The 12038-nt window shown below is 45.0% G+C and overlaps 1 protein-coding gene across 1 annotated transcript; it reads left to right on the top strand.

The window, feature by feature from the left end:
- Positions 1-320: 320 nt before the first annotated feature.
- Positions 321-10235, top strand: LOC144120176 (uncharacterized). The gene is made up of 9 exons (XM_077652599.1): positions 321-466; positions 2246-2445; positions 2522-2548; positions 3498-3560; positions 3663-3734; positions 3931-4005; positions 4520-4582; positions 5092-5505; positions 10231-10235. The coding sequence occupies exons 1-9, from the start codon at positions 381-383 to the stop codon at positions 10233-10235; spliced, it is 1005 nt and encodes a 334-aa protein (XP_077508725.1). The 5' UTR covers positions 321-380.
- Positions 10236-12038: the final 1803 nt, after the last annotated feature.

Below are 12038 nucleotides of genomic sequence, written 5' to 3'. Positions count from 1 at the left end.
TGTTGCAAGTTGCGCGTCCGCGCCGTAAGTGTCGCCACGGTCGGAACGATTGCAGCGATCCTGGTATCTGGCGGCAAACGCGGCTGGAGTCAAGCCTAATAAAAAGTAAAATTTCTCGACCATAGTAGACAACACAAACATGCTTATGAATGAAAATATAACCAGTCGTAAGCATTAAAAATAGTATATCAAAGAAACAAATTGCGAAAATGACACAACGCGTCTGCGCCGCCAGCGCCGCCGCGGGCAACGCTGCAGCGCAGTGGCAGCAGACGACAGCGACCGGCGCAAGCACCCGGCTGGCAAGCATACGGAAACTACGCGAGCGACTGCCGACGCGACGTGCGCACTGGACCAGCGTGATTACCGTCCTCAGCGTCATGTCGCATATGTATTGTTGCGCGAAGTGGTGCAGCACATCCGGCAAGAGTGGAGAACATCTCTTCAGATTTCCTTCTGACCACAGGTATTTATGAATTCACTGACTATCGTATCCCTCTTTGCATAGCCGTTGGCGACCGTTGTGCCTTTGTTTTGACCGCCCTTGGTCGTTACCATTTGAAATTGCCGACGGAATAGAACTAGTTTTACCTGGCGCTGTTTACTGCAGTGGCTTTGGTTTTGCGAGATGAGTTTGATAAGTACGTTTAAGGACATTAAAGCAAAATTAAGGGAAGGTGCTGCAGTTTGAGATGGCCCAACAGCCGTTGCCTCTCATAAGCGTGGGACCGTTAGTTACCTCGCTTGCTTGTTCGCATGTGTGTGTGTGTGTCTGACTCACTGACTTTTCTCGCTGCCTTTAAAAGCTTATTCCCCGCAGATTCCGGTGCCCTCAGAGTGTATTTTAAATATGAATATTCTAACTTCTGTGCCTATAGCGTCGTCAGCGGAGTAATTGTAATGCTCAGTTTGGCTGTTTCTTTACGGAGTTCAGCGCGCTTGAATATTATTTCTTGCGTGTTCGTGCATGGTTTCTGCAGCAGTGATGCACGTCACATAAATTATCGAGCTGTTCAGACTAACACCACTAGTGTTGGACACCGCGCTGAAAGTCCATTGCACGCCGTGAGCCGCATATAGAAAGTCCGCCGGTCTTGTTTTTCTTACTTTTACCGGAGCTTTTCCTCGCGATATCCGCGCTCAACCACCCATGTACTCCGTGGAAGCGTTTCTCGAAACTATTGCCTACCGTAGTGCTGCCGCTCCAGCATTGTAAATTTCGCTCCACACTCCACCCCGGCTGTCCTCTACGCTGCTCGCTCGCGGGGCGCACGACTGACCTTGGAGGGCTCTGTACTCTCCGCATTATTCCCATCTCCTCACATATGTCTCTTATCTCGCGCCTTGTCCTTGACAGCTTTTGGGAAGCTCGCAAATAGTTTCGCCTAGTACGCCGGAAACGCTCGTTTCCGGCGGGTGGGTGAGGGGAAGGCGAAGGTCGCTTTCTTCTTGTCTGTGTCTTTTTTGGGACATTTCCCTTGCTTAAGCACTTTTTTCCCCTTCTTCTGGACCCATGCTATTTGCCTGCACCTTCAGTTTCTCGAAAGAGCAGTGTTTCCTGTTGATGTTCTGGTCACATCCCTTTCACACTTCCCATTTGATCACAGTGAAAGCAAAAGATGAAAAACTGTGCCTACTGGTTCATTTACCTGCTGTTCTTAATCCAGACTTCAAATTTGTGGGCAAGCAGCTGTCTGCCATAGCATAGCTACATTGGCACTTGTGTTTAATGGAGGAATTAGAAAAGAACGAATCATGGGTGGTGGTTAGTATGCAGTTACCTAGAGAAAAGTGTGAGTGGAATATTTGCTATGATCAGATAGAGCTTAAGTCTGCAGTGAAGCTCTGTCCCCATTTCTATCTGCTGCACAAAATTATGCCGCACCCAAAAAGCAGTTGGAACAAAGAACTAGTTATTGTTACCTAAACCAAAAGCAGATCACAAAAGAAAACATAAGCTCAAGAATTTTAAAGGTTCTGGCTTGTCGATCATAGCCAGACATTAAAAAGGTGATTTCATTCGTCGTTTCGATTGGCCAGCATAGCAATAGACTAGCAGGCTGTGGCACATTGGTACAAACTGCTGTCTTATTTTGCTTGCATCCTGCCACAGTTGTTTTCACGCATATATGTTATATAATGTTCGTACCCCTTTGCTGTGTAAGGAGATGCTAATAAGCATTCCTGAAGTGAGGTATGCAAACCTTTAAAATGTATGAAATCATGTTATTTGGCTGTTTTTCAGATTCTCCATTTGGCTGAAATATGCCAATAGGCTTGAACTCCTGGAGACACCAAGGGAAAAGGTCTACAAAACATACAGGCTCTGCTCAAAGCACTTCACGAGGGATTGCTTCACTAGTGATGCCTGCACAAGGCTCACACATGAAGCAGTCCCTTCCGTGAAGGTGCATGAGCCTCGTCTGAGAGCCTTGGTGCACCCGGGTAAGCAAAATTCCTCTCCCAGTAAATTCTTCCCAAGCTTGATCCCTCAGTATATCCTGTGGCTTTTTTGTTGCAGATTTCTATGAAGGAGGTGCGGCACAAGGTGAGGGCACTATTTTCAGAAAAACCCATCCTGTAAATGTAAGACCAAAGGGAACAATTGCATTCATAGAGGCTAACTGCAAACATCACTTCCCGGGCACAAAACTTTCCTGCTTCAATGTCATGTGGCCATTGTTTCAGTTGCATCAGACTGCAGTTGTGTACCATGTTGTAGCTTAAATTTCTCTTAACCATATTAACAATCAGATGCTGGATAGTGCACTCCAGCAGCAGTGAGGAAAATAATTTTTACAACTCTATGTTTAGTATTCTTGTCATTATTACTTACTGTTCGCTGCGGTGAATAGAGGGCAGACTGCGCGAATTCACTCCAAAATAGCACACAGGGTCAAGAAAGAACACACACACGCACAAACTGCCAGCAGCTTATTGTGACACACGAGGCGGTAATTATACATGAAGTGGCCGCATATTGTGCAAGCATGGAGGGTAAACATTTTACCGGTTTCTAAGGTAAAAATGGTTCTTTGAGGAGCAACCCGCCAGGATATTTAGCGATGCACATGTCACTTAGGCTATCTGATTTCTTCCTGAATGATTTCGGGAATAAGTTTGCAAGCATTAATAGTGGTGACATTGCACGCTTCATAGATAGGTTTGCAGTTTGATTTGTATTTCCTACAATGCACATCAAGTGAATTTATGGCCTCGTGGTTCACAGTAAAGTGTTCGTTTGTGTGTTTTCATTCTTCTTCCTGTGTGCTGCTGCGCTATTTTGTAAGTCGCGGTATATTGATCGCACAAATTTTTCCTTTTTAATCGTAACTGCCTACAAACTCACAAAAACGATTTAAGCCCAATTTAAGATCACACTAACTCCCAGCAAGAGAAACCGTTCCAAATAGAACATCAAGGCCATACTGTGCACTGAGCAGAAGGTGCTGCTATGCAGAGCTTGATTGGCTATCTTTTTTTCCTTGTTCGCATAGGCATTGAATCCGCTTCACCACTACAGTCCACTGCTGCACCAGTGGAAGTCATGCTTGGTCACGGTAAGTCTTCCTGCAATCTTGCATAGGAAAACATTCCCAATGTCTCACTACACCAGTTGGTTTGTTTTCCTTGGGAGTAACTAAGTGGTACCTATATTTCAGACTACTTGCCGTTGCCATCAACACTTGGGCTAGGCACAATTGCTGGTGCAGATTCTGCTGTCCATGACACAGGTAGGTGCACTAAGTCAGGATCTGTTTTACATTACAGCTTGAAATGAAGAACTTTTCATTTGGTTCAGGCTAACCCTGTAATGCAGTATTACTTATGCTGAGGGCTCTGTCATAGCACAAAAAAATAAACATATGTAATTACTTTGCTGGCTGATTTCTTTAGATTGGGAGTGTCTAAGCGGTCGTTTAATTGCAGACGACCCACACTCTTCACGTGCCCCGCAGCTCACTGATGTGCAGACTACGCCCCCTCCCCCAGCTGACGAAGAAGGTAGGTGCAATGCACTAATAGTGCAGTGATAATCTATGAAAATTCAACAATGGACTGCAGCACTATTGCTGCAGATTTGCACGTAATAAATTAACCCTCTGCAATAGCAGCAGTGTGCAATTATGTCGTGGTGTGCAATAATTAGGTGCACGTCGGCACATCTTACTGTACCACTACTTCGGATGCCAGACATTTGTTTCAGAAGAGAAGAAACAAGTGTTAACTTTATGCTCACCAACTAGTATTTCATATATTTTTCTGTGTGCATATGTATGAATGCATTGTTTACATGGTGGACCCCTGTGTTATCTGTACAGAATTATATTTACAGGTAATTTTTCATTCAGCTCAATGAAAACATTGGATAGCCTTCTCAGGTACTTGTTGTGGAAATTGCTTCACTAGCCTGTTGCTTACCATTCACATACACGCTGCGTAGCCAGGCTAAAAATGTGCACCTGAGAATTAAAATACTTGGTTGAAGCCTCCCACAGTGTGTTTATTTATTTGACAGGTGCTGCCCAAAGCACAACCATCAGAGTGATTGCATCAGCATCATGGGACTCACCTGATTATGGTAAGTACTCAAGAAAACATTAAAATTTATTGCAAACTGCAACCTTCCACTTCAATGAAAAAGTATGCATCGGTAACCTTGATATATTCATGATGGGTATCGGCAGGCCCGTAACAGCGTGTAGGTATCGCTTTACTGCACATAAATATTTCTGGTTTTTTCCATTTGCTTAACTCAAGCTTGTCATGAAAAATTGCTCTGAATATTAAGCAGGCAAAACACATGGATAACAATGAGATCCATTAACTATTACCCTGTCTGTATTACGAGCAACTAGTTTCCATTTAAGCGAGGCGTAAAGTTGGTCGCCAGAAAAAACTGTCCCTATCAGCGAGGATCATATTAACGGGGCACGACTGTATTCATCATTTCACACAAAAACATTGCCCTGCAAGTTTGGCAACCTGTAGCCCTGTGACTGCACCCTAATCTTGATTTTGTGAGGGATGTAGATGTAGGTCTCGCTCTGAGGCAAACATAAATATGCTTTTTTTATATATTTTTTGCAGCTGAAGCTGGTCCTAGTGGCCTCAGCGGTGCCAAAGAGAGTGTCAGACAGCCAGTGATGACACCAGCATCAGGAACGCCCAAGAGTCGGCGGAGGAAGGGCGCAGTTGTGTACACCCCTCGCACCAAAAAGCGCTTCGAGAAGTTGCATTCTCGAAGCGACAGGTACCGAAAGGCACTGAGTCGGATTAGGAAAAGGCACGACACAAGGCGAGTAACGCAGCAGGAGGCTCTCAACAAGCTTGAACCGCATTCGCCACAAGACCTTTTTGAATTGGTTAAAGCTCAAATCAGGCTCTGCTCATTTCCGAAATCCAAAAAGCACTGGTCAAAACAAATGAAACAATTCGCTCTCAATTTGTTCTTTCACTCTCCAAAAGCTTATCGCTTCCTCAGAGAAATGCTCCATTTGCCACGTGAGGACGCTAAGGCGCTGGCTGGCAGACATCCCAATGACACCTGGTATCATTCCAGGTGCCATGGATGCAATAGAATCAATTACAAAAGATTGGCCACTACAAGACAAAGCATGCTGTCTTTTATTCGATGAACTATCCTTGAAAAAAAATTTGATGTAGGATCAATCAAAAGATATTGTAATTGGCTTCACAGATGATGGGAATACTAGGACTTCTCGTGTGGCAAACATAGCCCTTGTTATGGCGGTGTCTGGCATATCAAGAAGTTGGATGCAGCCAGTAGCCTTTGCAGCGTCCCACAATGCAACTTCAGTTCTTGCAATGCGCAAGCTGCTATTAGATTTAATTCAGCAGCTTCAAACCAAAGGTCTTCTGGTGAAAGCGGTCATTTGTGATCAAGGGTCGAACAATGTGAGTCTGTCAAGAATGCTCATCCATTCTATCCATGAACCATATTTTGTTGTCAACAACCGCAAAATATACTTCATGTTTGACACCCCACACCTAATCAAATGCACAAGAAATAATTTGCGACGACATAAGCTCACCATTGGCTCTGAGGTTGTTGACTGGACACACATCGAAACCCTTTACAAAAAAACTCGTCACATTGATCGGGCCTCCAAAACACCAGTTGAGCATCTCAAAAGCAGATTGGCAAAAAAACTAAAAGAGCAACACATCTACAGGATGCCCTTTGCTGACATGAGAGTGAAGTACGCCACACAAGTGTTCAGCGAATCCGTATCTGTGGCACTCCTCACTCTCATTGCCATTCAAGAGCTTCCTGTTGATGCAAAATTTACAGCAGAGTTCACGGAAAGGATGGATAAGCTTTTTGACTGCCTGAACAGTTCGGCCCTGAAAAAGCAGGACGACAAGTTGCGGTACGCAATGACAGAAGGCTCGGAACATCATGTCTTCCTTGAGTCGTGCATAGATTGGATCGCCCAATGGCATTTTGGTGGTCCTCTGGACAAGCAACCACACACCATCAAAGGTTGGCAGATTACAATCAAAGCCTTACTTCTGCTGTGGACAGATCTAAAGGCAGATTTCGATTACACTCATCTTTTCACTCGTCGGTTGCAGCAGGATTCGTTGGAAAATTTTTTTGCAATAGTTCGTCAAAAACATGGCTGCAATGAGACACCTAATGTGTACCAATTCGTGGCTGCTGTAAAACATATTTGGATTGGCCAACTTTTCAAACTTTCGCAAGGAAACTGCGAAGTGACAACACATGCGTTCCTCACCAACTTGGAGAGTGTTTCTGCAGTATTGTCACCAAGCAGCACTCCAAGCACAAGCCACAGCAGGCAGCAAGGCTCAGGTTCATCTGACTTGCAGGCGTCTTCACAAGATGCCCCTGACATAGTATACGAAAATGTTGTGTACCATGTCGCTGGCACTCTTGTGAAGAGCTTTCTTGACCAGAGAACCACAGAATGCACATGTGAGGGAACACTCCTTGCAGCAGACGGTGGCTCTCTCCATGGACGACACCAATTCTTTGCACTACTCAAGGAGAATGGTGTTGCCGAGCACCTTTTCCAGTCAATTGCCGCAACTTCTGAGGCATGTCTAAATTATATAAAGAAATTGGATTCGGCCTTCAGAAAAGAAATCTCTTGCTGTGCTCATTTGTCCAATGTGTCCAGGAATCTTGTTGAGAGGATGCCTAACCAGCAAGCTGTTTTCTGTTCATTAGGCTGCAAAATTAAATTCCTTAAATTATTCTGCCGCACAAGGCTGCATTGGCACCTTTCCTTTTTAAACAGGAGCATGACGTCAAAAACAAAACAGAGTGCTCCCGCCAGAAAGAGGCGCAAATTAGCCGGCTAAATTCATGAGGCACTGTGTTAGGATATTATTGTATTTGGATTTTTAATGCTGCCTACTTACTACACATGTGCTCTCTCTTTAACTTTTTGTTGTACTATTTATTTTTTATGTATATAAGTATTTATGTACCTGTTTATCCGTAATTCTGCTCCGATTGCACATATACTGTACTGACTGCTTTTGCTCCTGCTGCGTTACTTCTTTTACAAAGTACAAGTTTGCCTTCTAGAAGCCTTGTGTGCCTTGTTAGTATGAGCATTGCTATGACCATTGGTTCTCAAATTAATATTGCTGAATGCTAACAACTTACAAGAGGTGCTAGGGAAACCGTTTTGTTTTGGCTTCTCTTTCTTCCTGCGTGACAAGTATACAGGCTCAGTGCCCTTCAAGCAATGCCAGAATTCAGTTAATGACTGGCTGCATGCTAACCATAGTTCTTATGATCAGTAACAGTGCCATTTGTGCAAAAAGTAAATTTGTGAAGCACACCATAATGTTGAAGCATACATCGATTCAGGTGCTCGCAAAAACCAAAAAGTGCTCTGCGGAACCCAGGAGTTCTTGTGGTATATAACTTGGCAACCTCTGGTCATGGCTTGCCCTCTGTTATGCTGCTGGGAAAATTGGTGATAGCTACAGTTCATTTCATACATAAGGTACAACACAGTGAAATGTACGAAAGTAATCAGCAAGGAAAAATGAAGGGAGGTATGTTATTCCGTGCTTGTTTTGTGGCCGAGTGGTCTGAGGATTGACAAAGCAACAGCGTGTCGTCAGCAATAACAGTGCATTTAATCAAGCTCATGACAAATGCGTCATGTAGTAAGCCTGTAGGCAAAGCATTCACCATGTTTCGCTCACCACAAGGAACGCACTACTTTTTGGTCATGGATGCAGGCAGCGCAAACAAGAGCGCTAGCTTTGACAGCATTGCACCTGATGTATGAAACAGAGAGCAGAACCCACAGGCAGCAAACGCGGACTGGCTCAGGTGCTCGGCTCTGTAACATTTAAGAGGGGTGTACGCATAAGATGAAAAATGTTTGACATGTTTGCTGGTGTCCAATACAAGCGTGCTCGAAATATGCTGCGGTGCTATTTGTAGTTGCTTTTTTTTTCCTTCTGGAAGTTGTAGCGTTTGGGGTTTCACCTTTTGGAGCAACACATGGGTCATGAGGGGCACAATAGCAGCGGCCGGCGCATTACGCTGAACTGTGTGGCGTCCATAAGCGTTTGCAGATACTGTACAGTACACGGACCACTTGCAATTTACCATTCAGTAATATAATAACTGGACATTGTGGTAGATGCAGTATAACGCCACATAGAGAAACATTACTGGCCTGTTACGAACCCTGTGCGTTTTCATTTCTCAGATGAGTTATTTATACGCACGCATATTTTGTTACACCCCAATGTGTCATCGCAAGCTGAATTAATGACCTCCAATTACTGTTCGTCACCAGCCACGGCCACAACTGTTCAGAGAATTTTCATAAAGTCGCTTCTCCACACAATTCTCGGCCTGCCCTGGTTGCATCTTCCTCCCCTTGGTATCTACAAAACAAAGAAACCAAAATAGGGCATGGCAGACGAGCTGTGTCCTAAAGCATGCAAGCCTGTAACTCATCTGCCAAGAGCTAAACGTGCCCAAGGTTACCCAAGTTCTTTTCATGGCATCTGTTTACTAAGTTATAGCACTGCAGCATATTATGTTGTCCTTAGTCTGATGCAACGAGTGAAAGGCTGAAACTTTTCGCTGCCCTTCTCTGTATGTGTGTATGCATAGCCACAGACAGATACATTTCAATACATCTCGGATGTTGTACTTCACTGCTGTTCATCTGAACCTGCACAAAAGCATATGCTACATGAATGTAGCACATGCTTATATGTACCGGACCTACCTTGATAGTACCTTACCTCTTTGTACCCTGTATATATTCTCTGTGCACTCGCTCATGTGTTCTAGGTTTCCATAATGGAATTTATTAATTTTGATTTTTAGAACGATTGTCACTGATATTGCAATGCCCAAGATGCCTAAAATCACTTCTGTACATCGATTGTCACTACTGATGTTTCCTTTAATAAACTGTTCTTTGGAGAAAACTATTTACGTTTTTGGTACTCGAGCGAGCGCCCTAAGCAGCTGCTAATCAGCCGCGCTGGCCGCGCCGCTCGCCACCATGCACCGTGCTGCCTCAACAGACACATCGAAATGCAAAAGCGGGTAAGCAGATGTCGTAAGTACTTAGGAAATCAAGCGGGAATGCAGCGCGGGAGCAGCAAGTCACCAGTATTTACGAAGCTTGCATCGAGCTAGCGGCCGCCAGCACCACGAACGCGCGAGCAACCGCCCGCAACCAGCCGGATAAACAAACGCCGCCATATTGGATTTTTCTGGATTGGCTTGGCTGAGCTTGTTTCAAAAAGTTTTGAGCAATTTATGCCTTTACTGCCAACTCCCAGGCACCGCCACCGTCGCATTTCAAAATCGTCCCCATTGGCTCTACGGGAATGTCACACCCTGACTATAGTGTACTAGAATACTCTCTAGTGGCGAGGCGCAGGCGAGCCGTTTTCTAACAGACGCCATGAGATGGCGCCACCGCAACTTTTCATAGGCACAGGAATTCGCGTAGTTTTGAAAAGGTCGTCTGTCATCTTGCGTTTTTCATCTCATTTACTAATAAGAATCGCTCATTTATTACTTTTTGCTGTTCTCCGCCTGTCAGTTACAGTGACTAGGCTTGTTAATTATTGAAACGCGTCCGAAAACCACGTACCTAAGCAAGGATACAACATTCCTACTGTCGCGTCGTCTGCTAAACTCCGACTTGCAGAGTGATTTTTTGGCGCAAAACACCATCGCAGAATGACAAGCGGTCAGCATGACATACAGAGCAAATTATTTGCGCCACCATTGCTGTGGTTTGAAGATCAAGACCCGAAAGCAATGCCATTTAGTGTGTGTACTCACAGCCATTTATTGTCCACACACTTTCAGAAGTAAACCGTTTAAGCTAAATATTATGCGGCATTTTGAGCTCATATATGGCTCAGAGAAGTCAATGGTCTTGTAAATATGATCGATTTGCCGCTATGGTGTGAGTTTTGGTGTTGTTTTTGCTGTAGTAATAATTATAAAATTGATGTCACAGCTATGTACACATGAACACCATATGAAGCTTTTATTTACAACTGACTTCAGTGCAGAAATGATCAGAAAAAAATCTTGTTTGCAAAAATCCACAACTTCCCTGCCATTGCCTTGTTCAGCACCTACTCAATTTAAAGTGCTTTGACGCCTGCCGCTTGCTGTCGCTGGCTCGATTAATGCTCTTCGTGAAAAAATGCAGACGAGTAGTTAGGTAAAATGCAGTTATTTCTGCAGCTATGGTATGAGCGTGCTCAGGGCATCCAAGCTTAGTTTGCTGCTTTTGCTTAGCAAGGTCCAAAACATCAAGCACACTTTCAGAGTGCAGCTCTGAAAGGCTAAAGCAGGTTGTGAATGACTCTTCGAGGTCAGCCACAAATTTAAACAACTTGCTTGAAGGGTAAAGTAACCCACCATTGTCCTTTAAACGGACAAGCTCGGCCATGTTTAAATTGTCCGCTGCCTCCTTGGTGAGCAAAAGAAGGTTAAGACACCTTTCACAACCCGTTTTTAGAACGCATTTTCGCGCAACGTAACCAGCAATGTAAAAGGTTAGCCTGCAGTCGCTTGATGCCACAACAGTGGAAGAATGGTCAGGCACAGCTTTTGTGAGCAGGGCGTCGGCTGCATCCAAGTTTCCGGCATCGAGAAATCTGTCAATGAGTTTCTCCCTCCCAGTGCAAGTGTCCTGCTCACCAGCATCTGCATTCAAGAGTGAACTTAAAACAGCAGGCTCGCAGTTTCCTCTTGACACAGAGTGTGCAAGATTGCTGAAGCTGAGACAGTTCACTGTAGCAATGAACTACTGAGGTGTAGGATGAGTATTGCATCCCGATGACTGTCTGACGATGCCAAAAAGATGTTCCACGGGGTCTTGGCTCACCCTGCTTGTCATTACATACTTGAAACCAATGTGTTGAGTCAAGTACTTCAACAGCGACAAGGTACTGCATAGAGTTACACGCAGTCCAGTTACTGTGGACTGGCTTAGAAAGCCCCGCTGCCCATTTGCGTGGCGTTCCCACTCTGACAGAAACGACAGAAAAGAATTCATCTTGTCGGCCGATGCAGAGTTGGGACGCAGTGCTTCAGCTGGAAAGCGTGACGTCATGACTTGTATAACACCATGAATGATCCTGCAAGAGCCGGTGCGGCAGCCTGGCGCAAAACAGTGGGAATCAGTTCTTTTCGCCATAACTTCGTTAAATTCCCTGACACTGATGCTACATAGTTCCTGCTCACTGCTATCCCTACTTAACAGCAAGATACGAACTCTAAAGTAAAATTAACTGCGTGACAGCGCGCGCGCGAAGCGAGCTAAATCACACACCGCATTGCCATGTGCTGCCAACGCGCGCGCCGGAGGCTAGGAAAAGGCGCAGCAGCGCCCCTGGCGGCCGTCAGTGTCAACTCGCTTCTGCCGAGCTGGCCCCAGCAGCCACCGGTCGCGCCACTAGAAAGTATTCTAGTTCACTATAACCCTGACGCCGGTAATTGCAAATGGCGGCGCCCCGGTGCCTCTGGG

Source organism: Amblyomma americanum, chromosome 2 (genome assembly GCF_052857255.1).
Source record: "Amblyomma americanum isolate KBUSLIRL-KWMA chromosome 2, ASM5285725v1, whole genome shotgun sequence".
In the NCBI taxonomy this organism is placed as follows: Eukaryota; Metazoa; Arthropoda; class Arachnida; order Ixodida; family Ixodidae; genus Amblyomma; species Amblyomma americanum.
This window is presented reverse-complemented; position numbering and strand designations above follow the sequence as displayed.